This window comes from Tenrec ecaudatus, chromosome 18, assembly GCF_050624435.1.
Source record: "Tenrec ecaudatus isolate mTenEca1 chromosome 18, mTenEca1.hap1, whole genome shotgun sequence".
NCBI classification, from domain to species: domain Eukaryota; kingdom Metazoa; phylum Chordata; class Mammalia; order Afrosoricida; family Tenrecidae; genus Tenrec; species Tenrec ecaudatus.
In genome coordinates, this window is record NC_134547.1 from 22,317,078 (window position 1) to 22,344,572 (window position 27,495).

The window sequence follows — 27,495 nt, forward strand, 5'->3', positions numbered from 1 at the left end:
CGAGTCCATTCTGACTCATAGTGACAATGTAGGCCAGGGTAGAACTGCTCCTGTGGGATTCCAAGACTGTATGTAATTTTTTATGGGAGTAGAAAGCTTCATATTTCTCCCAAAGAGGAGCTGGTGGTTTTGAACTGTTGACCTTGGGTTATAAAATAACAAACACATGTAGACAGACTAAGACATATACAAGAGTACTTATAGCAGTATTTTTATTTAGCATAATTTAAAAAAATACAAATGTCCATCAACCAAATAGTGTATTCTTAAAATGGAATAGTATACAGAATGAAAATATACTACTGCCATATGGAATAATGTATGAATATTAAACATATTGAGTGAAACAAAAATAATTCATGATGTATTATAAAATACAAAGATTAAAAACATGCAAAACTACATTCTGATATTAATATGACAGGGAAGTGGTTATCTTTGGAAATAATACCTAACTGCTTTTTGCTCCAAAGTACACAAATATAAATCACATTTTCTTTCTCTTGGTATTCATGATTATTTTTTACTTTTCCTCTGCAAAAAGGTGAATTAAAAAAAGTATATATATATATACATATATATATGTGTGTGTGTGTATATATATATATATATATATATATATATATATATATATATATATATACCATATTGAATGAAGGGGGAAGTGCAGAGTGGAGACCCAAGGCCCAAGTGTCGGCCAATGGAGATCCCCTCACAGAGGGGTTTAGGAGAGGAGATGGGTCAGTCAGGGTGCGATGTAGTACCGATGAAGAACACAGCTTTCCCCCAGATCCTGGATGCTTCCTCCCCCCAACTACCATGATCTGAATTCTACCTTGCAGGGCTGGATAGGGCAGAGGTTGTACACTGGTACATATGAGGGCTGGAGGCACAGGGAAACTAGGGTGGATGATACCTTCAGGACCAAGGGTGTGAGGGGCAATGCTGGGAGAGTTTAAGGTGAGTGGGTTGGAAAGGGGGAACTGATTACAAGGATCCACATGTGACCTCCTCCCTGGGAGAGGGACGGCAGAGAAGGGGGGGAAGGGAGACTCCGGATAGGGCAAGATATGACAAAATAACTATATATAAATTACCAAGGGCACATGAGGGAGGGGGCAGCGGGGAGGGAGGGAAAAAAAAAAAGAGGACCTGATGCAAAGGGCTTAAGTGGAGAGCAAATGCTTTGAGAATGATTGGGGCAGGGAATGTATGGATGAGCTTTATACAATTGATGTATATGTATGGATTGTGATAAGAGTTGTATGAGTCCCTAATAAAATGTAAAAAAAGAAAAGGAAAAAGAAAAGAAAATGATTAGGGCAAAGAATGTACAGATGTGCTTTATACAATTGATGTATGTACATGTATGGATTGTGATAAGAGTTGTATGAGCCCCTAATAAAACGTTTAAAAATAACAACATTCTTTTTTGTTTTATTAAAGCTTTAAACAAAACATCAAAATGTGCAACTCTCGTTTCTTGACATAGCCTCCCCTCCATCCAAGTCTATACACTTCTGAAGGGGGTGTTTTCCATTTCCCTAATTCTTTCTGGAATAATTTTGACCTCTGATTTACACATCAAAATGGCAGTTTTGGTATCCTTAAGGGGTAAAATGGAAGTGTTTTCTATTTTCAAGAACAAAACAGTCTGAGGGGGAAGATCAGGGCTTTTAAGTGTATAATTTCCCAATGAATTCTCACAGGATAACATTTGCTACCCTACAAGAATGAGCATCGTCATAATTGGAAAAAATTCCTCTGGACAGCAGCTTTCAATTTTCTTAAAACTTCTTCATAATAAGCTCCTGGAATTGTCTTAGGTCTTTTGAGAAAATCTATCAAGATTGCTCCTTTTGGATACTAAAAGCTATCTGCTTTTTTTTTTTCCAATGAAGAAGCTGAAGGTTTTATTTAATGGTTTCTTAAAATGCAGCAAGGCTGTTGCTTCATTGTATAAAATAGTACCAGCAAAGGAAAGTGTATTGCAAACTTAAAATTGTGTTGATCTTTAGCTGATACTGTACAATTAATAAGTGTAACTCCACTCCTGGTAATTTCCAACAGGAAGAGAATTAAGTATCCTGCCTCAAACCCAGATCTGGATATCAGCAGAAGCTATGTTAGAGGAGGCTTAAGATAACAACGTACCTTTTGAATTACATCGTTTTGGATTATTCTCACCACATCTCATTTTATGACTTCTGAATATTATAACTAGATCCTAACATAAAAATCACAGGCTACTGTAAAGAAAAGTATGCATTGTGTTTCTTGGCAATCATTAGGAAGTTAAGGGGTACTTTCTTCCAATAGCATAGTTGCCCCAACTAGTTTCTCTGTTCCAGTGGTACTGTTAAAAGCTACTTTAATTCCACAACTAGTTTAAGACAACTATGCCAGTGTAAGTTGTTTCATTGTACTTTATTCAAGGGTCCCATTTTCACTCTTCAATGGATTTTATGTATTTCTCATAGGCCTCTTCACTCGTAGTCAGTGTCATCTTGATCAGCCAACTTCATAACAGGATTCGTCACAAGCTCAGGATTCTATGTAAGCGCTTCATTCATTTCTGTGACTTCTCCTGATCAAGGGGAGTTCACTAGCAGCTTTCACACTTTCCAAAGCACCAAATTCACCCTGTTTGTTCAGCTTTGTCCCAACTTCAGGAAGATTAAAGTAAACATGTCCCAAAGCTCCCTGTGCAAAATTGCTGATCCCCACACTGTTCCAACATCATTTTCTGTCATTACCCATTCATGTTTGTCTGTGAACTTGTGCACCCAGAGCCTGGCCGAAGAACAGTGTCCTACGGTGGTCAAACCTGGATCCTAGTATTACGATGGGTTAGGGCGCGCAAGAAGCCAAGAGCGCACGCAAACCGTAGGTCGCAGCCCGCGCACTCCACGCCGCTTGCAGCGCCATGTTCCCTGGCGGGGAGAGGACTGTCGCCACACAGGACTGGGACCCAAAAGCCATTTTCATAACGTTCTAAGCTGACCTCTCTGCCTTGAATTTAACTGGCTCAGCAGATCCCCTCAAAAGGTTATATCCTATTTTGGTATCAAATTAAACTTTTATTGTTTTTTAAATCATTTTATTGGGGGCTCGTACAATTCTTATCACAATGCATACATACGTCCATTGAGTCAAGCACATTTGTACATTTGTTTCCATCATCATTCTCAAAATATTTGCTTTCTACTTGAGCCCTTGATATCAGCTCATTTCCCCCTTCAGTGCCGCCTCCTCCCCCCTCCCTCATGCACCCTTGGTAATTTATAAATTATTATTTTGTCATATCGTTTGGTTGTATCTTAACGTCACCTAATGAGATAAAGACAAATATATTACTGAAAACCTTGTCTGCAGCTTATCACTAATCACAGATATGTTTTAACATTTTATTTTAAAGAAACCAAAGCGTTTATTAACTGGAAACATACTTGCTATGCTTTCTCACTTACCCTTATATAATTATGGAAGGGGACTTTAAAAGTTCATGGAAAAATGTTATTTATGGAACTTTTCCACAAAATTATTGAAGTCTCCAAAAGAATGTGTGTAAAATAACTGATTCAGCAGTCGCTGAAAGCTTACAAAAATAGCTTAATTTGTCCTGGAGTTCATATCCATTTTATAAGCTAACAAACAGTATATAATTAAATTATAATTGTGATGAAAATTTTAACATGTTCAAGCATGCTTGTAAAAACGTTTATAATTACTTGAAAAGGATTTACAAAGAAGTTACATTATTTATTGCAATTCTGTTCTCTCCTGTATGAGTTATTTGATGGGCAATGAGGTTTCTCTTGTAACTAAAAGACTTGCCACACACATGACAAATATATGGTTTTTCTCCTGTGTGAGTTCTTTGATGTACAATGAGATTTGTCTTCTGACGAAAACACTTTCCACACTCATTACATTTATATGGTTTCTCCCCTGTATGAGTTCTTTGATGATGAATCAGATAAGACTTCCTGCTAAAGGCTTTCCCACACTGAGAACATTCATAGGATTTCTGTCCTGTATGTATTTTCTGATGTACAGTGAGGGTTGCTTTCTGGCGAAAGGGCTTTCCACATTCACTACAAATATATGGTTTCTCCCCTGTGTGAATTCTCTGATGTAGATTGAGATTTGTCTTTTGACTGAAGGATTTCCCACATTCATTACATTCATATGGTTTTTCTCCTGTGTGAGTTCTATGATGATCAATGAGGTATGACTTCATTCTAAAGGCCTTCCCACAATGAGGACATTCATAAGACTTTTCCCCTGTATGTGTTCTCTGATGTGCTACTAGAGTTGTCTTTTGGCGGAAGGACTTCCCACATTCATTACAAACATAGGGTTTCTCCTCATTATGAGTTTTCTCATGAAGAGCAAGAGTTGTCTTCTGGGTAAATGACTTCCCACATTTACTACAAATATAAGGCTTCTCCCCTGTATGTGTCCTCTGATGTACAGTAAGGTTGGCCTTTTGGTGGAAAGACTTCCCACAGTCTTTACAAATATAGGGTTTTTCCCCTGTATGAATTCTCTGATGTAAAGAGAGTGTTGTTTTCTGGCGGAAGGACTTCCCACATTCATTGCATTCATATGGTTTTTCTCCTGTATGAGTTCTTTGATGACGAATGAGGTGTGACTTCAACCTAAAGGCATTCCTACATTCTGAACATTCATATGATTTCTCCCCTGTGTGTGTTCTCTGATGATCAGTGAGGGCTGTCTTTAGACGAAAGGACTTACCACATTCATTACAAACAAAGGGTTTCTCTCCTGTGTGAGTTCTTTGATGATCAATGAGATAAGACTTTCTTCTAAATGCATTTCCACATTGATGACATTGATAGGGTTTTTCCTCTGTGTGAATTCCCTGATGTAGAATCAATACTGACTTTCTGCAGAAGGATTTCCCACATTCAGTGCACGTGTGTTTTTTTTCAATGTTTGTTGCTTTTCTCCTTTTACAATACTCAGATGAGTTTCCCCCTCTGTGGGCTCTATTATATGTAATTAACTCTCCGTTTTTATGGAAGGATTTCTCATGTTCATTATATCCAAGTGGCTGTGTTGGAGTTTCTATCTTCTGATACCGAATAAGCAATTCATTATGACTAAAAGTTCTCCCATTTTGATTATGGGAGATAACTCTTGGATCCACTGTCTCTTGCTTAGTGTTGAGGAATGACTTCTTATATCCATTACATTCACCAAATCTCTTTCTTGCAGGGCTTAAATTATTGATGATCAATTTTGAAAAGTTTTTCAAAATTGTTTTATGTGTCCCATATTCAGAAGAGAGATTTATTGAATTAACAGGGCTTTTGCTTAAAGTAAATGTCTTTTCATATATATTACCTTTCTCCTTAATAATTTTTTTGTGGTTCATAAGTAAAACTGATCTAGAATATTTATCTTGATGTTCCTTGGATTTCAATACGAAGTCTTCAGCTTTCCAGTTTTCTTCTAGAAAAGAATACAAGTTAACAAAAAATTTGTGAATCTTCACATATGTGATTGGAATGGAGTTGAACTAGGGCTGACTAGTTTCAGGCCTAGAATATGTGACCTGAAAAGGACATAAGAAGAAAAAAAAAAAAAGATCTGCTGGCCGTGTGAAAAAGAAAGAAAAGAACATAAGACATTATCTTTTGATTAGAGAAGCCCACAAAACATAGACACGAGTTCTGTTTCAATGTGAAAAGAGACTTCTTCAATGTGATGAATACTAGTAACTTTTACACCTGAGCTTTACAGAGAAAATAAAATTAATACAAAAGTTGTGAACAGAAGACAAATATGGCAGAAGAGGGACTGTTACTTGGATTGATCAACTCAGGAGCAACACAGTGAGCCTATCAAGAGCAGTAAAGTTTAAGTAGGATGAAAAAGAAAAGTTTGTTCAAAGAATATATGAGGATGGATTACTTTTGTAGGACACAGATCACAGGCTACACATTCATATATTCACCCCTAGATTGTTCATTGAAAGCACTTTCAGTAGGTTCCGTATGCACTCTCTTACATGCAGCCAACAATAGCAAAGTAATTTTTTCTAGTATTACTTTTCTAGTGTTTAGAGAATAATCATAGTTTAGAAAAAATATATGGAAGGTTCTAGTTTTCAATATAGCTGAAAACAATTCTTTCTTTTAACAGAAGGAAAACATTTCAGTAGCAATTTAAAAATATTCACTGTTGTATTCAGAAAGCTGTTATTATCAGTTCTTTCAGAATTATTAATAGGACTCTCTGGACTATCAATTTTAATTATTATTCTTTTGAATTTGGTCACTTGGTTTTCTGAGTTTAAGAAAAGAATACCATATATACTCGTGTATAAGCTGAGTTTTTCAGCACAAAAAGATGTGCTGAAAAACTGGGGCTCGGCTTATACACGGGTTAGTGGTCCCCCAGCGTGGTGTAACATCTCGCTGTCCCCCCAAGTAACGGGACAAGCGCCTGTTATCGCGCAGGTGATTGCCATTTCTCCGCTGTTCATGCAAAGCCCCGCGCTATGAGGTGTGTCTTTGAATAAGCCTTTTAAAGACCGTGTGCGAAGGATGTGGCAGGAATGGATGTCATCTGGTCAAGCCCGACTAACAAAAGGAGGAAATCTCATGAAGCCTGACATAGAGGTAATAGCAAAGTGGGTTCGAGATGCATGGGAAGACATTCCAGAAGACATGGTGCGACATGCCTTCCAGAAATGTAGTATTAGTAATGTTATGGATGGCAGTGAAGACTGCGCTTTGTATGAAAACGACATCAGTGATGGAGATGACGGCGATCTCAGTGAGGACAGCGTCTATGATGACCTCACACCAGCTGAAGCTCTGCATTGGGATACGGATGATGATGAGGAATCCAGTTTTGAAGGATTTTAACTCTTTACATTTTAGCTTAGTTGCTGATTGAGCTCAGGGAATAGTACTCTTAAGGTATCATTGTTGATACCTTATTGTTTTTGTTGAACCTATTTTCCACTTACTGTGCTGGTTTACTAATGTTAAATGACTTGTCCTTTTATTTATGTTTGTATTTAAAATAAATATTTAAATACATTACCCCACTGAGGTCTCAATTTTTAGTAATTTTATTTTCATTTGTTTCGATTATTTAAACTCACCAATAGCTTCTGCATTTTCCACACTAGGCTTATACTCGAGTCAATCAGTTTTTCTAGTTTCCCAGGTAATAATTAGGTACCTCGGCTTATACTCGGGTCGGCTTATATTCGAGTATATGCGGTAGTTAAAAATTTTCCTCAATGCAGAAACATCCTTAAACTAGTTTTCTATATGAGGAACCATAGTGTCAGATTAATTTGTTACCTTTTACTTATATTAATTGTTAATTATATTAATTGATTAATTGTTACCTTTTACTTACATTCACCTTTATTGTTATAAATTTATAACTACTTTACTTTTGTCATATCACATTTTAAACAATGTGAAGAATGGGCTAAAAAATAACCTAGATGATCTTTGAGTGTATTACTTCTTATTCTAATTTATGGAGATTACTTCTTTAAATAAAAGTCTACTGTGATAAGAGTTGTATGAGCCCCCAATAAAATGATGAAAATTATAGTCTACAGAACTATTTCATATCACATTCATCTTTGCTTTTTCTGAATTCCAGTACGAATTACTATGACACAGACATAGAATTTTTGGATATAATCTCTAATTTGATTGCACATATTTTTTGCTTAAGGATTATTTCCTCCATATATATGGTCTTCTGATAGAATTTTCTTTACTGTAATATGGAGCATGTTTTAATTTAGTAGTACCTCATTAGTTGTCCCAGGAGCTATGAATTAAGTGGTATTTTTTTTCAGCTATTCAGAGAGTATGTACTGAAAAAGTTCTTTTCAGTATATCCTCTCTGGTCATGTAGATTCTAACTGAAATTCTATAATATAAATAAAGAATGCTTCAGTGGACATAGCTAATAAAATATTCCTTTCTATGAACATAGATGATCAAAAACCTATACTTTCTATGAATATCTATAATTCAGAACAAGGTTATGAAAATAATCATTAAATGCCATTTTCAAATCATAGTTATTTTTATATTTTAAAGAAAATAGTGTTGACAGGCATAAAATGAAGAGGTTATAAAATCATGACAATGGAAATTTCTTGAAGGGTTTATAAATATGAATAGATAAGACTATAAGGCTGCCAGAATAAACCAGCCTCTAACAACTGAGGATCCTTAGGCGCAATTGTACTCGAAACTATACCCAATGTGAATGAGGGAAGGGGGCATGGAGTGGAAACCCAATGCCTATCTGTAGACAGTTGGATGTCCCCTTACATTGTGATCACAGGGGAAAGATGGACCAGTCAGGGTGCAGTGTAGCACCAACGAAACACACAAATTTCCTCTAGCTGTTTGGTGCTTCCTTCCCCCACTATCATGACCTCAATTCTACCTTACAAATCGGATTAGACCAGAGCAGGCACACTGCTACAGATCAGAGCCCGAAACACAGGGAATCCAGGGTACATAAACCCCTCAGGGCCAACTAGGAGAGTAGAGATGCCAGGAGGATTAGGGGAAGCTTGGGGGAGAAAGGGAATTGATCACAAGAATCAACCTATAACCCCCTCTCAAGGGGATGAATAATGGAAAAGTTGGTGGGTGGGTGATGGAGGACGATGTAAGATGGAAAACAATCATCTATAACTTGTCAAGGGTTTATGAGGGATGGCGAGTGGGAGAGGGAGGGGTAAGAAATGGGGAGCTGATATCAGGGGCTCAAGTGGGAAAAGAATGCTTTGAAAATGATGATGGCGGCCTATGTGCAAATGTGCTTGACACATTGGAGGAATGTATGGCTTGTGATAAGAGATGTAAGAGTCCCCAGTAAAAATATTTAAAAAGAAAAATCTGTTTTAATGACTAGGAGATAGCCTGAGAATGCTTAAAAACAGACAAAAATCAAGAAAAAGTTCTAAAAGAAGGGAGGCATGTAATTCATTTTGAGTAAATTAAGAGCAACTTAAAGGGGCCCTGATGACACAATGGTTAAATACTCAGTTGCTAACCTAAAAGTTGGTAGTTTAAACTCACCAGCAGCTCCACATGTGAAAGATGTGGCAAATTGTTTCTGCAAAGATTATATCTAAGGAAATGCTAGGGGTCAGTTCTACTCTTTCACAAGGCGTTGCTATAAATTGACATGCAACAACAAAAACAAGAGTGGGATATGTCTTGTAATATCAAGCACCTTTGGAAAGAATGCATTTGAGGAGAGTGATTTTTGAATGTATGACCTTAAGTTTGTGATATATGAACTATGGTTATTTCAAAGATTGCTATTAGGTGCTGTAAAGCCAGTTCTAACTCATAACGACCTTATGAACAACAGAATGAAACACTGCCCAGTCCTGCACCATAGTGACAATTGTTATATTCAGTCCATTGTTGCCGCCATTGTGTCAATCCATCTTGAGGGTCTTTCCCCCCCTCCCCAAAGATTAGGAGCCTTAAACATTTCAAAGATGCCATACACAACCTCACTGCTTTAAAATTTAATTTCTACTAGATAATATCTGCTTGGGACTCAGAAACTCACCTAAATAGGGATGCCCTGCAAATGATGTCCATGGCTCTTCACCCCGCTCCAACTTGAGGATCACATCAGGCTTGGTCATATGACAACCTAGTCAGGAAAGAAAAGACTAAGTTTCAGTTGTTGAGTTTCAATAAACCAGAAACCAAACTCAATGCCATTGAATTATTGTCATTCTGACTCATAGTAAAACTATAGGTCGGGATAGAACTGCGTCCATGGTGCAGCTGTTGGTTTCAAACTGCTGACCTTACATTTGGAAAATGATTAAGATGTAGGTTCTGTGCTGAACAATTAAGGTTATCATTTGTGTATCAGCAAACTTAGCAACCCACACTGGGCAAATGATGCTACAATCAAACAATTTGCAACCCCAAGTAATTTATGATCATACACTGAAACTAAATACATGGTACAGAAAGTTTTTAAAAAGTGTTTCTTACCCACAGAAATAAGGTGGCAATAGTTTTCTAACATCACATCCACATACAGAGTCTTCTGAGCAGGACCCAGGTGCTGCCACTCCTCCTGGGTGAAGTTCACAGTCACATCTTTGAATGATACTGATCCCTGCAAGATTGGTACTATGATTGAAACCAGTGGAATGAACATTGATACGTAAATAACATTGATATGTAAATAAAAAGGAAGTCTAACATTTGTTTTGTGACTTATATTATGGGGAAAAGATAACAAATCAAGGGAGAACTACCTACCACAGAATAGCTCATTCTGAAAACATTTACCATTAAGTCATGCTGTATCCTGACACTGTTTTCGTTCACTTGAGTGCCAGAATACTGCCCACGCACCTAAGAAGTTAGGCTTCAGAGGCATGTTAACATGTATCTGTGTGAGGTTACTACAGGTCCAATGACAGAAGCATTAAGTTATACAAGTACTACGTACGTATCACAAGGGAGCACTGGTGGCATTTTCTGGTAAGCACTGGACAGCAACCACAAGTTCTACATTTCAAACCCACCAGCTGTGCATGGAAGATGAGGCCATCTGTTCCCATAATACCCTTCAGCCTTAGAAACCCTGTATATGATCACGATGATTTGGAATCAACCTGATTACAGTGGGATTTACCATGAGGTAAAAACACTTTCTTAAGTTCCACTTGTGAGATGTTTTGCTTTCGATATTGATATATTTTTCAGGAAAAGTATGGTTTCAAAATCTGTGACATGCATATAACACAACACTGCTTGTCAAAATTGCAGAGGGCTTGAGGTACTTATTGAGGAAGATAAAGATTATTACCTTCAATATGGATTATAGTTCAACATAAAGAAAATGAAAATCTCCACAAAATAGATCAATAAGCAACATTGTATAAATGGAGAAAAAATTATAGTTGCCAATAATTTAATTTTACCTGGATCTATAATCAATACCTATGGAAGCGGCAGAAAGGGAATCAAATGACATATTCCATTAGGCAAATCTGCTGCAAAGAATCTCCATAAAGTGTTTCGTTTTTAAAAAACAAAGATGTTAATTTGAAGACTATAGTGTGCCTGACCCAAGTCATGGTATTTTCAATCATCTCACATACATGATAAAGCTGTACAGGAGTAAGGAAGATTGTGGGGGACTAGCCTGCCCTCAACTGAATGGGTCCAAGGGGCGGTTGTGTAATTGAGGAGTAAATTAAAGAGACACCAGACAAGACAAAGCATGCAAGGGCTCACCTCTCCACGATGACCGGAAGCATAATGAGACCATACTTTATGGACTAACAGACTTATGTAATATCGAGCAAGTAAGCACATATGTAACAGGAAGTAGTTGTAAAAGAGGCATACATGTGACAGGAGGGGGATACGTTGTGGTGTACACCCAATAGGAAGGGGTGAGGCATACATGTGACAGGAAGGCACATATATAACAAGGTGGGTGGGCTCTAAAGTCAAGATGGCCACCAAACTTTGTCATCTCTGAGCTGGCTTGACCTTAGATGTCTTTGAGCTCTTCTCCAGGGGAACAATCCTATCACGGAATGATTCTATCAGAAGGGGACAGAAAAGAAGGTCTGGCTGCTTTTGATGGCAGACAACCTTCAAGCAGTTGACCTTCAAGAGAGTATAGCGAGCATGTGTTTGCAGAAAGCACCTTAAATTTGGGATTATTAATGGAGGACAATGAGGGGAATACTTTTACTTAAGAGAATGTGAGGGGGATGCATCTCCAACCCATGAACATAAAGGTTTCCTCCATGGGAGTCATGGCCTTCTAGACTCCTTAACATATGAATGTTGAGATTTTGCCCCCATACTCTCTCTTCCCAGTTCTGTTTCCTACAGACCAAAAAATAATTGACGCCCTTGTGGAATAGTATTGGTAAAGTATTATTAAAAATACCATGGACTGCCAGAAGAACAAACACATTTGTGTTGGACCAACTACAGCCAGAATGCTCCTTAGAAGTGAGGATGGTGCAACTTTTTTCATGCACTTTAAACATGTCATAAGCATGAACTAGTCCTGATGAGAACATCATACTTACATCATCTTGGTAAAAAGATGAAGATCCTCAGTAAGATAAATTGACACAGTGGCTGTAGCAATGGGCTTAAACACAGGAATGACTGTGAGGAGAGTGCAGGATTGGACAGGATTTCAATTTGTTGAACCTGGGGCTGCTATCCGAACCAACATCTAACAAGACCACTGGCACATAGGTGTAGAATTATTCTGCCATACGGTAATTCTGTGTTTATCTTTTTCAGGAACAGCCAAACCATTTCCCCAGCAGCGATACTATTTTACATCTCCATGAGCAACATGTAAGAGTTCCATTTGCGCTGCATCCTCTCCCATACATTACTTACCGGTTTTCTGGTGTTAGCCATCCTGGTTCGAGGTGGAGTGGGGTCTCAAGTAGTTTTTATTTGTATTTCCATAAGGAGCGTGGTACCAATGGTTAAGTACTCAGCTGTTCTCCTGCCCAGTGGCTCTATAAGGAGAGAGACCTGGTGATCTACTGCGGTAAAGATTATGCCACGAATACGTTATAAGGACAATTCTACTCTGTCCCAAGAGGGATCCTGTGCATTGGATTTGACCTAATGGCATCCAATACCCACCATATCTGATTAGTGACACTGAGAATCTTGTCGAGGGCTTACTGGGCAACTGCATATCTTCAATGCAAATCCTCTGGTCATTTACAAAAATGGGCTGTTCGTTTTTTGTTGTTAAATGACAGGTGTTCTTTATGTAACGGATAATCAAACTCTTATCAGGTAAGTGGTTCCAAAATAGCTTCTCTCATTCTGTTGGTTGTCTCTTTTTTAATGTCTTTTGATGCACAAAAGTTTTGAAGTTATCGATTTTGTCTTTTGTTGCTATAGCTTTGGGTGTCATATCTAAGAATTCTTTCTTGAAAACTTGGTTTTTAAACATTACCATTATGTTTTCTTTTTTTTAAAACAATTTATTAGGGGCTCATACAACTCTTATCACAGTCCATACATATACAGACATCAATTGTATAAAGCACATCTGTACATCCTTTGCCCTAATCATTTTCTTTTATTTTCTCCTCTTTTCTATTTTTACATTTTATTAGGGCCTCATACAACTCTTATCACAATCCATACATATACATACATCAATCGTATAAAGCACATCCATACATTCCCTGCCCCAATCATTCTCAAAGCATTTGCTCTCCACTTAAGCCCCTTGCATCAGGTCCTCTTTTTTTTTTCCCCTCCCTCCCCTTTCCCCCCTCCCTCATGTGCCCTTGGTAATTTATACATCGTTATTTTGTCATATCCATTATGTTTTCTTCTAATAAACACTTTAACACATTTTATTATGAACATAAATATCGTGTACATATATGGCAACAAGACACTAAAAATGGAGAAAAAGTAAAAAGAACTAAAATGCTGCAAGATTTTGTATTTTACCTTGAGTATTTCAATATGAACTCTCAATAATTTGTGTTCAAGATGAATAAATGAAAAAAAATGACTATATGAGCTCTGGCTAGTACAGATGGTAAGCACTCAACTACTAGCTAAAAGGTTAGCAGTTTGAACCCAGGCAGTGGGGCCATGGAAGAGAGGCCTGACCATCTGCTTCAGAAAGGGCCTTGAAAACCACATGGAGCAATTCTAGACACATGGGTGTGCCATGAGTTGAAATCAACTCAACAGCAACTAAAAACAATTGTAACCTCTAAAGAAATCACTGGGGGGGGGGGAATGCAAAAAGGTATAGCTAAAAAGAAAACAGAGAAATGAAAACAAATGGCTGGACCATATTTGATTGACATAAAATACAGCAGAATGTAGGAATAGATGAACTAAAACAAGTATGCAACTGAATGTTTAACTGCATTAAATGTAAAGGGGCTCCTATGAAAAGGCAAAAATTACTAAAATATAAAAGAAAGTAAGATTCAAATCTGTGGACTAGAAACATTTTTTTCTTTTGTTAATTCCAAAGACACAAATAGGCGGAAAGCAAAAGGATGGGAGAAGCTATTAACCATGAGAAAGCTAAAGTAGCTATATTAATATTAGACAAAACAGACTTTTGAAAGTTGGAGTCTGGGTGGGACAGTGGTTAAAGCACTGTGCTACTAATTAAGGCTTAATGGTTTGAGCCCAACAACCATTCCACAGGTGAAAGATGTAGTTTGCTTCCATAGGATTCACAGTCTACAGGGCAATTCTACTCTGTTTTATAGAGGTGCTATTAGTTGCAATCAATTCAGTGGCAGTGGGTTTTGATTTTTGTTTATTACTACTAAAGGCAAGTAGTGACATTTCATTACAGTAAGCATTACATACATCAAGGAAAAAATGTATATGTACTTAATAAAAGAGTTTCAAAATACACAGACTTATAAAAGATCCTACAGCTATTAAACAGGTTATAAACAAATTAAGGCAGTAAGTCGGATATTGTAGATTAAATTAATGAACAATGTTTTTACTTGAAAATATAACTTACCAAAACAAAAAGAAAATCTAAAGCTATTGAATTTCTCATTACAAATATTTCTACAAAAAGAGGTTTTTTTAAAAAAAGTTCTAGACCAGGGGCTTCAAGGTCAATCTATCAATTATTAAGAATGAACAAGAATACTACTGTGATGAAATAAATGAGGGATCTTTACCATTAACTATGTGTGGCAAAGATCAGAATGAATCTGGAAGTAAAATCAGGGTTCAACTTCCCACATCTCCATTCTTGTTGCCAGTCAATGTGGCAATTCCTCTCTCTCTCTCTCTCTGACGCAAACCATCACACCATTAAGATGGCCAACAAACCCAGCATCATTAAAGCCTGAGTGCTCAGGACATAATCTAAGGGTATGTCAAGCTCAGTTGGCATATGTAGTCTACAAAAACAATATTCTAACTACTACTTTCATGAGTAGAACCAGAATCTTAATAGATTGCATGTGGCCATGTATACTAGCCACAAGATAAGATGCGATATTCTTTAAAAAGTGAAAGAAAAAATGTTAACTAATAATTTTATATTCAGTGAAAATATTTCCCAAACATGAAAACATAAGCTTCTTTAATTGTATAAGTTAAAGAAAAATGAAAGTAAAAAGGATTTTTTTTCAGATAAGAAAAGTTTATCATAATGTATGATCATTATAAAGCATACAGAACTAAGTCTTTTAAACTGAAGGAAAATGCTGGGACTATATAAAGAAATAAGAACACTTGAAACTGTAAATATGTAGTGACATATAGAAGATTTCATTGGCATTTGTTAATTTATTCAAAAATTGACTGTTTAAAGCAAAAATAATAAAGTAAGATTTATTAAATATTAAAGATACATAACAAAAATAGCATAAAGCACAGGAATGAGGAAGAAAAGAAAACTTATAAAACTTTAACACTACATACAAAGTATAATATTAATTAAAAAATAGATGTATTAAGTTAGTTATCAATGCTGTATATTGTTTATGGCATTCCATGATGTTCACCTTCCTGACACAATCGCTGACGACAAAGAGGGTGCATAAGCAAATGTGGTGAAGAAAGCTGATGGAGCCTGGCTATCAAAAGATATAGCATCTAGGGTCTTACAGACTTGAAGGTAAACAAGCGGCCATCTAGCTCAGAAGCAACAAAGTCCACAGTGAAGACGCACACCTGCCTGTGTGATCATGAAGTGCCAAAGGGAGCGTGTACCAGTCATCAAAGAACAAAAACTCATATTGTGTGCTCACCTTCCCAATACAATCGCCGAAGACAAATGGGTATGTAAGCAAAAGTGGTGAAGAAAGCTGAGGGTGACCGAGTATCAAAAGATATAGCAACTAGGGTCTTAAAGGCTTGAAGGTAAACAAGCAGCCATCTAGCTCAGAAGCAACAAAGTCCACATGGAATAAACACACCAGCCTGTGTGATCATGAGGTCGAAGGGAACAGGTATCAGGCATCAAAGAACAAAAAAATAATCATTGTGAATGAGGGGGAGTGCAGATTGGGCACCCAAGACCCATCTGTAGGCAACTGGACATCCTCTTACAGACGGGTTAGGGGTGAGGAGACGAGTCAGTCAGGGTGCAGTGTAGCAACGATGAAACACATAACTTTCCTCTAGTTCCTAAATGTTTCCTCCCACCATCCCCCACCCTCACTAACATGATCCCAATTCTACCTTACAAATCTCACTAGACCAGAAGATATACACTGGTACATATAGGAACTGGAAACACAGGGAATCCAGGGTGGATGATCCCTTCAAGACCAGTGGTGAGAGTGGTGATACCAGGAGGGTAGAGGGAGGGGGTGGTAGAAAGGGGGACGGATTACAAGGATCTACATATAACTTCCTCCCTGGGGGATGGACAACAGAAAAGTGGGTAAGATATGACAAAATAGTAATTTCTAAATTATCAAAGGTTCGATGAAGGGGGGAGTAGAAAGGGAGGGGGGAAATGAGGAGCTGATACCAAGGGTTCAAGCAGAAAGCAGCTGTTTTGAGAATGATGATGGCAACAAATGTACAAATGTGCTTGACAAAATGGATGTATGTATAGAATGTGATAAGAGTTGTACAAGTCCCCAATAAAATGATTAAAAACTGTTAAAACTATTTAAAAATGTGATTGCTTCAATTGATGTATGGATTGTTATAAGAGCTGTAAGAGCCCCCAATAAAATGATTTAAAAAAGAAAATTAAAATAAGTATAGAACATCTCAAGGATAGATTTGACATACTGAACATTAACCACAGAAGACCTGTTGAGTTTTGGGATTACATTAAGACCATCATACATGAAGAAAGCAAAACACCAGAGCTCCCAATGAAATTATTAAATATATGTGTGAAAAGAGGAGGGAAAAGTATATAGATAAGCTGGATAAAGAGAGAAAGGACCAAAGAGGATGTCAGAAGAGATTCTGTACTTTGCTCTTCAACATCTACATGATCTAGTAGCTCAAGTGAATGGAAGAAAGACAAATAAAATGGTTCCCACGAAATTTTCAAAAGGGCTCTCACTCGCTTTCTTCTGCCTTCTTGGTCCTGCGTACCCTCTACAAAATGCCCAGTGAAGCCACAGAAACTGTCCCTGCCCCAGGTGTGGGACACAGAACGGTTTCTCCCCGGCTTGTCTGTCACCTGCTTGCTAGTGCATGGTGGGAGGTCAGCTGCTTAGAGGTTATCCTCTTGAAGACATCGGCCATCTAGAGGAGACACTATTGTCCATCCCACTGTAGGTGGGGCCCACACCCTGATGAGGAGAGTGTTTTCCTGAAGGAGAGCCCAGAGACAAAGTCAAGCCAGCTCAAGGAAGTTCCAGGTTAGATTGTCATCTTGAATCCAGGATCTGCCCATCTTGTCACGTGTACCTATTGCATTTACACCCCTAGCTCATCCCTTCCTGTCACACATATGCCTATTGGACAGCCCCTTCCTGTTACGTATGTGGTTACCTGCAATCAGGTGGACACGCATGACCCCCTAAGTATATATAAGCCTTGGTTAGAAATATACTCTCTTCTCCTCCCTCTCTCTGCACAGACCTGGCTGCTGAGATCATGGCATGATCATGCTGAGATCATGACGGAGGTGAGCATGCTACCACAACAAATGTATCTTCTCTCTCATATCCCTCCTATTCTTTATGACTTCACTATGATCTTTATATACTATAACCGTACAATTGCGCCTACGGACCCTGCAGTGGTCAGAGGCTGGTTCACTCTAACACCCAGGCTGAGACAGGATCTGGAACAGAATCTGCCATGATGAGTCAGTACTAGAACGTGAGGAACAGGATTGCACACAGGCAACCATCAGATACCTACACAATTTTGGGGAAAGCCAAGATGGAGGATTTATCTCAGCAAGCACAGAAGTTCAAAGTTCAAGGTGAAGCTGTCTCAAACATTCAAGAAAACACAAACTCCAATTGTACAAAAGGAGGGCGAAGAGGAAGAGGTTGATGAAACAGGTGTGGAAGTTTAGGACATAGAATTGGTCATGTCACAAGCAAATGTATCAAGAACAAAGGCAGTCAGAACCTTGAAGAACAGCAGTAATGATATTGTAAATGCTATTATGGAATTAACAATGTAACCATCTGAAAACAAAAACCTATTTTTTTGGTGTTTCAAAAGAGTAACTGCAGTTTGGTTTTAAATTTGTACTGTTTTTATCATTAATAAAGTTCTGGCTTGAATGAAAAAAAAAAAAAGAAAGAAAATTTCAAAAGGCAGCTTGAGAAAACAAATTAATTCAATAAAATGAGCAAAGTACTGGAGTTAAGAAAGCCAGAAGGGAGGAACATACTCAGCCTATCTCAAACTGCAAGAAATAAAAAAATTCAAGTCTTAAGTTAAAATATTGAAGGATTCTATGAACAAACTATTGAATGATACAGGAAGCATCAAAAGAAGGTTGAGGAACACAGAGTCCCTGTACTAAATACACATATCGGTCAATGCTCAACCATTTCAGGAGGTAGCATAGGATCAAGAACTCATGGTATTGAAGGAGGAAGTCCAGGTTTCACTAAAGACATTAATGGGAAACAAGGCTCCAGAAACTGCCAGAACAATCAACTGAAATATTTGAATTGGAAGCTCTTGTTTATGCCAAGAAATTTTGAAGATGGTTATTAGAACAACCAACCAGAAGAGATCCATATTTGTACACATTCCAAAGAAAGGTGACCTGGAGGAAGACAGAAATTATTGAATAATATCATTAATATCAAATACATGTCAAATTTTACTGAAAATTTAAAAATCAATGATGGTAATATACTAAGAGGGAGCTGCCAACAATTCAAGCCAGATTCAGAAGAGGACATGGCACAAAGAATATCATTGCTGGCATCAGGTGGATCTTGGCAAAAGTAGAGAAAATCAAGAAGATGTGTGCTTGTGTTTTATTGACTACGCAAAGGCACTGGCTGTATGGATAGCAACAAACTATAGACAACATTGAGAAGAATGGGAATTCCAAAGGACTTGATTGCGCTCATGAAAAACTACACACACACACACACACACACACACACACACACAGAAAAACTGTACACACATCCAGAGACAAGTCATTTGAACAGAACAAGGGGATGCTGCATGGTTTAAAATCTGGGAACATATGCCACCAGAGTTGTATTCTTTCACTATAGTTAGTCAATCTATAGGCTAAGCAAATAAGTAGAGAAGCTGGAGCAGATGAACAACATAGGATCAGGATCAGGGGAAGGCTTATTAGCTGGCTTACTCAAAGTGAGAAGGGCCTGAAGCACTTGCTGATGAAAAATCAAGACTGCAGACCTCAGAATAAATTGATTGCATATCAATGTATAGAAAGTAAAAATCTTCTGGGGGTAAGGTTGAGGTACTATGGCAGGGGCCAGACTCAATCCAGGGATACATATGGCAGCCAACTACAAAGGAAGGGAAAGGAAAGAGAAAAAAAAAAAGCCCTGGGTAGTGGAGGAACAGGGCGCTAACCCACCCAAGGGGAGGGTGTTGTTTATATCTCTACAGGAGAGAGGGACTAAAAGTCAACCTGGTGCGCTAAGACGTGAATGCAACATACCGGCCTGAAGCAGGCCTGCAGGGCCCGCCCCAATCATGATAAGTAATGAAATGACTGACGTTGTCAAAGGGTTCATTTAATTGGAGCCACAATCAATGCTCATGGAAGCCACAATCAAGAAATCATGACATTGCACTGGGCAAATTTTGTGCACAAACTTCTTTAGAAGTTGCTATGTTCTGTTGTGTCACCCAGCCCCCTCTACCTTCCCTCGATGCAGGTATTAGGTTTCCTCACCTGTGAGCTCAGGAACCTTACTGTAGTTACCACCAATCTTATGACGGATGTAACCACTGAAGATGTATGGCTGGTGGCTACCTATAAATATCCCAAGTTAGTAAAGCTGCTCTCTCTTCTCCCACCTCCACTTGGACAATCAAGAGGGACTGAGTCCATAAAATGTGTCTGACTGCTTTTATTTTACTCTCTCTCCTATGGTCTATGACTTTACTATGATCTTTACATATGATAACCGTACAATTGCGCCTTCGGACACTTCGGTTGTTAAAGGCTGGTTTCCTCTGACAAGAGGCCAGTCCCTTGAAAAAGATATGCTCTGTAGAGGGTCAGTGAAACAGATGATCTGTAGCAAGGTGGATTGACACTGTGGCTGCCGCACTGGTTCAAACGTAACAATTGTGATGGTGCAGGATTGGGCAGTGTTTGGTTGTGTTACACATAGGGTCACTATGAGTCAGAACCAACTTAACAAAACCCACCTACAGAACCTATAGCGAATAGTGAAAATGTTATTCCATTAATATCAGGACTACAGAAAAAAGTTTGTTCAATGTTATACTGAACAACAATATTGAATGTCTATTTGTGGCAGTTACATAATCTGTCAACTTGCGAAGGGGTGGAGTCTAGCCTGTCAATCAGGTCATAGCCAATGAGGCCTCTATGTAGGCATGGTCTTCTGAGGATTGTGGGAACTCAGGTCTTCCTCCTGGAGGCTGGACAGATACTCTCTCTGCTACACATTCCCGTTGACAAGCCACATGGAGCTATACTGATGTAGCCAGAGCCCTGGAGCTGGAGGAGCCACGTAGAGACCCATGCCAGCACTGAAATGCTTCAACTGCCAGTGGATCCACAAGACTTTCCACGTACTGACATGTGATCTTGCTGCAATCAGCATCATTGCATGTGCTGCATGAGTCTGAAGAGGAACTTACAGACTGGTATCGGACATACGGGCTCATAATAGGCTTATGGACTTGATCTGGACTGGGATGGGATGTTTTCTTAATATACAATTGTTATTTTATATAAAGCTCTTTCTTATACACATATGAGCATCTATGAATTTGTTTCTCTAGTCAACCCAGACTAACACACTATTCAATATTATAAGGCAAGAAATAGAAAGAAAAGTTAATATAGATTGGAAAGAAAGAAGGAAAAATTAAAAAGTCATTATTTGTATAGGATATGATTATGAAGAAAATGCTAAAGAGTAGAAAACAATGATCAGTATTAGAACTAATAATTTAGTTTAGGCAGACTAGCGGTCGACATAAAAAAATCAATTACATTTCAATGAACAAATGGAAATTGAAATAAAAATCAATCCTATGGATAATAGCATCAGAGCAAGATAAATGTAACAAACCACTTATGACAGATATATAATTTTAAAACTTTTTAATAATTATTGACTTTAAACTGTTAGTGGACATTTAACTCCTTTCTTTAATGGACTGTTTTATATATTCCTTTAAGGTGTTTTAGAGCTAAAATATAAGAAATAGGAAGATATGTAAGTGAGCACTCGTGTGTGCTCTTGGAGGTTCAGAAATGAAGTGTTTTAAATGGGAAGACAAGTGACCACTATGAGACAGGCATTAAAAAAAAAAAGATGGTACTGGAAGAGACAGAAGGGTTATAAGAAACATGATCTGCCACAGAACAGTTCTGCATTAGAAGAAAAGAGAGGTATTTAACTTGGGTTGTGTGTTAACCCAAGGTAGGGAGTGGAGTCATAAGCAGATTAATTAAGAGCAGAAAAAAGAATAAGATAGGTTACAAGGACATGTGCTTGAAGTATCTGGAGATACTGCAGAAGTATCTGCAGAAGGTGAGCTCTAACTGGAAAGTGGATATATGGTTTTGATACTCCAGACTAAGTTCATGTTTAAAGTTCTTTACGCATCATCTGAGTGACAGTGGTAGATTGTGAATAGGGAACCAAAGACCAAAAGAGAAGACTCAATACAGAATCTGGAGAACAATAGTATTTAAGCGATCCAGAAATAAAGATGAATTTTTCTTTTTTTAAAAATGTTTTTCTGTATGTGAAATCCAGGATAGGCAAATTTATAGCGACAGTAACTGGATTAATGGTTCCTTGAGGGTGTGACAGGGGATGTTGAGGGAAATGGGGAGCTAATAATGGTGAGTACAGGAATGAAGAAAATATTCTAAAAAAAAGTTCTAAATTGTGATGATTGTACAAAGACTAATTTTTCATAGGAGAAACCAAGGAAGCGTAACATCAAGTTAGGTTCCTCCAGTAGTATATTCTCATTTAGTTGCGACAGTGTATGTTTCTCTCAGTACCGCTTCTGCAAGAAGCCTGATATACGAATATTAGTTAAATTAGAAGCAGCGTTTGGGAAGGTTACAGACTGATCTGACTAATAAGGGACGATACAGAGACCAACATCCTACAGGGAAACCCTTCCTTAGACTCGGTAGTCTAAGGAAACGTGGTAGGAGACTATGTTAGCAAAGAGCGAGCGAACATCACCTCACCTGAGCCATGGCCTGGAGATTGCAAAGCGTCTTCTTTTGGGTTTCTCTCTAGAAAGTGGCAGTTCCTAAGACGCAGACAAAAAGAAGACACAAGAGACTACTTTTGCCTTACACGTCCTTTATGCTTTATGCCTCAGTTAAAACTGCTTCCTGCTCCTTGCTTTGACCTCTGATTATTTCGTGCGCTCCACAAAACCGTGGGCGAATGAGCTCAGTAGTCTGTTCTTTTCCCAATGCCAGACACATGATCCTGGAGCCGCAGAATGGATCTGGGGAAAGCTCTTCTCCCTGTCAAGTTTATTTTTCTCACCTAAGCAGTTCCTCCACATTAACTACTTTCTGAGAATGATGAGGGCAATGAATGTACATATGTACTTTACACAATTGATGTATGGATTGTGATGAGTTGTATGAGTCCCTAATGATTTTTAAAAAGCCTACTTTCAATCTGTTTCCCATGAAAGTTGTATCAATTTATATTACCATCATTAATTAATATGAGAACACATCATACCACACAGCTCTGCTAAATACTGTTGCTATAATCTTTTTTATGCTTGCCAACTTAATAGGTATCAATTAATAGTTTTAATTTACATATTTCTTATATGAGGAAAGATAAGCTACTTTTATTTGAGAAGTACTTCTAGTTTCTTATAAATCTTCCATTTTTCTAGTGGGTTGTTTTTCAATTCCAGATTGACATTAGCTTTTTGGAAAGAAATTGATCATTTATCTATGGTATGAATTGCAAATAATGTTTAAGCTTCTCATCTGACTTTGTGTCTTTCTGATATAAAAATACACTTTAAAAAATATACTATTTTGGCCCTCTGGTTTAGTGCAGTCAGGTATTCACTAATCGATATTTTCTCTACTGATCAAAACTACTATCTTTGCATGGACTTTCCCTTACATATTTGAATATATCTGGGCTATCTACTTGGTTCCACTTATCTTTCACTTAATTGTCAAACCATCCAAGAGTCAGTTTTATAATATCTCATTCTTTTAGAACTTCTGGTTTATTTTCTCATAGGAGCTTTCAAGAGTCAAAAATTTTACTGAAATGTCAATGAAAATGCATGAAATGGTAGGGAGTTTTGAGATTTTTCTCATGCCTGTGTCTTTCGGTCCTTTTATTTAAGTTTTAATTTTTGGGTCCTTCAGAAAAATTTAATTTTGATAACTTTACATATAATTTTGATGGACATATGTTTTTGAGTTTTCTGATACACATCCATGTGCATATATATATCTCCAAATACACACATATATTTATGAAGCCATATAGTTTATTCACGTTTTTTTCCCCAACCCTTTTGGGTTAAGATCATTTTATGGAGGCTCTTACAACAATCCATACATCAATTGCATCAAGCACACTTGTATATATGTTGCCATTACTATTTTCTAAATATTTACTTTTTATTTGAGTCTTTGGTATCAGCTCTTTTCCCCCCTCCTGCCTCCCTCCCTTGTAACCCTGTGATAAATTATAAATGATTATTATTTTCATATCTTATGCCGACCACTGTCTCCCTTCCACCATGGTTTGTAGTTCGTCCCCCTCAGGGTGAGGGTGGAGGTGCTCATGTGTCAAGCATTGCGATCAGTTCTCCCTTTCTCCCCCCCCCCTCCTGGTATCATTTGCTACTCTTCTCTTGGGTTCTTAAATTATCACAGCCCTTTTTATAACAGGACGCTAAATCAGAAACAATTTTTTCCATTTCAGCTGATGTTCCAAAGATCGTGAGCAAAACAAGATTCTCAGTGTCTCCCATATTAAAGTAACATCTTGTAAAGTAGCTGACCATAATGCTACAATCACATGCTTGTTTTAAGAGGTTGAAAGGGCTGAGAGAACAGAGTCTCTCCATAAGAACATGATTTTTTTTAGACCATTGCACCCAGGGGGCAGTCCTTATACCAAACCAGGGTCTTTCAGACCCTGATGCCATTGAAGCCACGGTAATATGAGAATCCTTAAGGGCGATTTACTTTATGCGGACATACTGTCTATAAGATTTGAGCGGGGAAAATTGCAGAGATCTAAATGAGGACTCCATGGATGAAATCTTGTCTAAAAGGACTAGGGGGGAATAACATGGCCTACCAAATGGGGTGGGCTGCTGCATGCCCAGAGGAAGCATTTAAACGACAGCTGGAAAAACAGGTGAGGCTCATGAAAAAGGAAGCAGATGTGGGGAATCCCAGCATGGCGGGTTTCTTAGAAAGGAACTATGACTTACACATTATATAATGGTACTACTCATGGTAACAGCTCATTGTCCCTGACTTCTCTTCCCATTTCTTAGCTCCCAATCAATTCTAACCAGACATCACCCACCTAGAGGGAAAGGAGATAAAAGGTTGGCAAATTAGAGGAGAAACTTGTCATGTACCTTTTCACAGTGTGTGCTTTCCAGCATTAGAAAATTTTTGCTTTAAAACAAGTTTTAAATATTGATTTTCACAGTTAATAATTTATTTAACAAAATGCTTATTTTACTAAGAAATTGATCATATATATATATAAAACCTCAAGAATACTGAATACTGCCCAGGAATTCATCCAACAGAAGAAAATTTTTATCAATTATGAGTGACAGTTATGAGAAATTTTTTTCCTTTATGCACTTCCGATGGTGTTTTACACACTTCAGTAGTATTCATTAGTCTATATGGAGTTTCCCCGACATGTAATTCTATTGTTAGCTATGTGGAGTCAGCCCTAGCTTATGATGACCCAATCACCATGGGAAAGGGCCATTATAATCCATAGGAGTTTCATGGACTAACATCTACAAAGACATTGCCAGGCCTTTCTTCCTGGTCTTAGTCTGGAAGCTCTGCTAAAATTTGTTCAGCATAACAGCATAAACAAGCCACCACTGACAGATGAGTGTTGGCTGTGCTTGAGGTTCATCGGCTGGGAATCCAGTCAGGGTTCTACCACTGCCTTCAAACAATCCTCCAAAATACACACTGCCATTGAGTTGATTTGACTCATAGCAACCCTATAGGGCAGGGTCGAACTGCCCCTGTGACTTTCCCAGACTGTAACTCTTTATGGGAGTACAAAGCCTCATTTTTCTTCTGTATTGGTGCAATTAGCAGCCCAATTTGTAACCCACTTATTTTCATCTTACTTCTTCCTCTCGATTAACAAAAATATCCTTAGTCCATTGTGTAACGACCAGAATCACATTGTACAGGCACCTAAAATGGTCAATACTAAAATAATCTAAAGAATACATACCTAACTAGACAGTCATGCACCCAGTTCCCCGAGCACTCCAATGCAGTCTGAGTGACCCACACTCAGCCACCGTGGACTGAACACACAAAACACCGAAAACATGAGGCATGCTCAGTTACAATATCACGCAACACACAAGTTGCAACCCCCCCTACCCCACCCAGCCCGTAATTCTACCCAAAGAATCTTAATTCCCCTGACTAGCCACCACCCTTTCCGCAGTCGCATACAGCCTCACACACACATCAACTGGCCCTAATTAAAAAATCAGACGCACAAAGGGACAATATCACTTTTACAAACAATCGGTTCCCCAGTGTCACACGAAGTAACACGCCGGAATACACACAAAAAGCCGCACAGAGCGAGCCCTTGCAGTGCGCGCCGAGGTCGCCCCGGGGGTCGAGGGGCCGGGGACACATGCAGTGCAGAGAAGAAGGGGCAACAGTGCAACCTCCAGCCTCAGGCTCCAGGTCCCCTTCCCCGATCTCCCAAGCCCGGGCTCCCGCTTTCCTTTCTGGCCCCGGCTCCTGCTCCACACCCTGGCTCTCCCGACCCCGGCTCCTGCTCCCCTCCTCTGCCTTCCCTGGCCCATGCTCCGCCTCTCCCTCAAGTCCCGCCGCCACACGCCTCCGCCGCCACCGCGGCGCCCGGCCAGCCTCACCGGCCGCCCCCGGCCAGCCGTCTGCGCCTGCGCACTGCCGCGCGGCCGGCGCTCCCAGGAGGCTCCGCGGCGTCAGCCCCGGGCCGCGCGGTCCTGGCGCCCGCGGCTTCTCGAGAGGCCGTGCCTCCCAGCCTGGACTACGTTTCCCACAGTTCCCCGGGCTGCGCGGGAACTTTGACGTCTCACTCCCCTCAGAAGCCCTCCGGCGCCTAGGGAGAAGCGGGGTTATCGCAGTCAGCGTGGTGGATGCTCTCACGCTGAAGAGACGCCACGCTCCTGGGGCGTTGATCGGCGCGCGTGTGTGTGTGTCTCCGAGCTCAGCCATGTGTAGTGTGTGTGTGTTAGAGGCCGAGCCTGTGTGTGTGTCTCCGAGCTCAGCCATATGTAGTGTGTGTGTGTTAGAGGCCGAGCCCAGCCCTGTGTTGTGTGTGTGTGTGTGTGTGTGTGTGTGTGCCGAGCTCAGTCCTGTTGTGTGTGTGTGTGTGTGTGTGTGTGTTAAGAGGCCGAGCCCAGCCCTGTGGCGTGTGTGTGTCTAGCGCCATGACAGATGAGTGTGTGTGTGTGTGTGTGTTAGAGGCCGAGCTCTGCCCTGTGTTGTGTTTGTGTATGTGTGTGTGTGTGCTGAGCTCAGCCCTGTGTTGTGTGTGTGTGTGTATGTGTTAAGAGGCCGAGCCCAGCCCTGTGGCATGTGTGTGTTTGTGTGTTAAGAGGCCGAGCCCAGCCCTGTGGCATGTGTGTGTCTAGCGCCTTGACAGATGAGTGTGTATGTGTGTTAGAGGCCGAGCTCTGCCCTGTGTAGTGTGTGTGTGTGTATGCGCCAAGCTCAGCCCTGTGTAGTGTGTGTGTGTGTGTGTGTGTGTGTCAAGCTCAGCCCTGTGTAGTGTGTGTGTGGCGCCTTAGCAGGTGAGAGTGTGTATGTGCGTGTGTTAGAGGCCAAGCTCAGCCCTGTGTAGTGTGTGTGTGTGTGTGTGTCTAGCACCTTGGCAGGTGAGTGTCCCGGTGTGCCCCTGGTCGCTGACGGTGATCAGCTGAGACATGAGGTGTGTGATCCTGAGCGGCTGGAGATTGTTCCCCATGTGACTGTTCTGACGGACTGTGAGTGTGACAGAGGAGCCTTTTTTATCCCGTGACCGATCGTGTT

General features: G+C 39.3%; 1 protein-coding gene and 1 pseudogene across 3 annotated transcripts in view; both read right to left on the minus strand.

Moving 5' to 3' along the window:
• Positions 1-251: 251 nt before the first annotated feature.
• On the minus strand, positions 252-2,998 carry LOC142432080 (glycine cleavage system H protein, mitochondrial pseudogene; annotated as a pseudogene).
• A 286-nt stretch (positions 2,999-3,284) lies between these two features.
• Positions 3,285-27,495, minus strand: part of LOC142432061 (uncharacterized) — a 78,292-nt gene continuing 54,081 nt past the window's right edge. The window contains exons 1-7 of one of the 3 annotated variants that reach the window (XM_075537124.1): positions 25,691-25,759; positions 24,681-24,778; positions 22,429-22,493; positions 12,450-12,574; positions 10,053-10,179; positions 9,613-9,699; positions 3,286-5,481 (exon numbers count right to left, since the gene is read on the minus strand). In XM_075537124.1, coding sequence (XP_075393239.1) covers positions 3,743-5,481; positions 9,613-9,699; positions 10,053-10,179; positions 12,450-12,470 — 1,974 coding nt within the window. In that variant the 5' untranslated portion in view covers positions 12,471-12,574; positions 22,429-22,493; positions 24,681-24,778; positions 25,691-25,759 and the 3' untranslated portion in view covers positions 3,286-3,742. Of the gene's footprint in view, positions 5,482-9,612; positions 9,700-10,052; positions 10,180-12,449; positions 12,575-22,428; positions 22,494-24,680; positions 24,779-25,690; positions 25,760-27,495 lie in introns of those variants that run through there. The other 2 variants (XM_075537125.1, XM_075537129.1) reach the window with 2 other exon arrangements.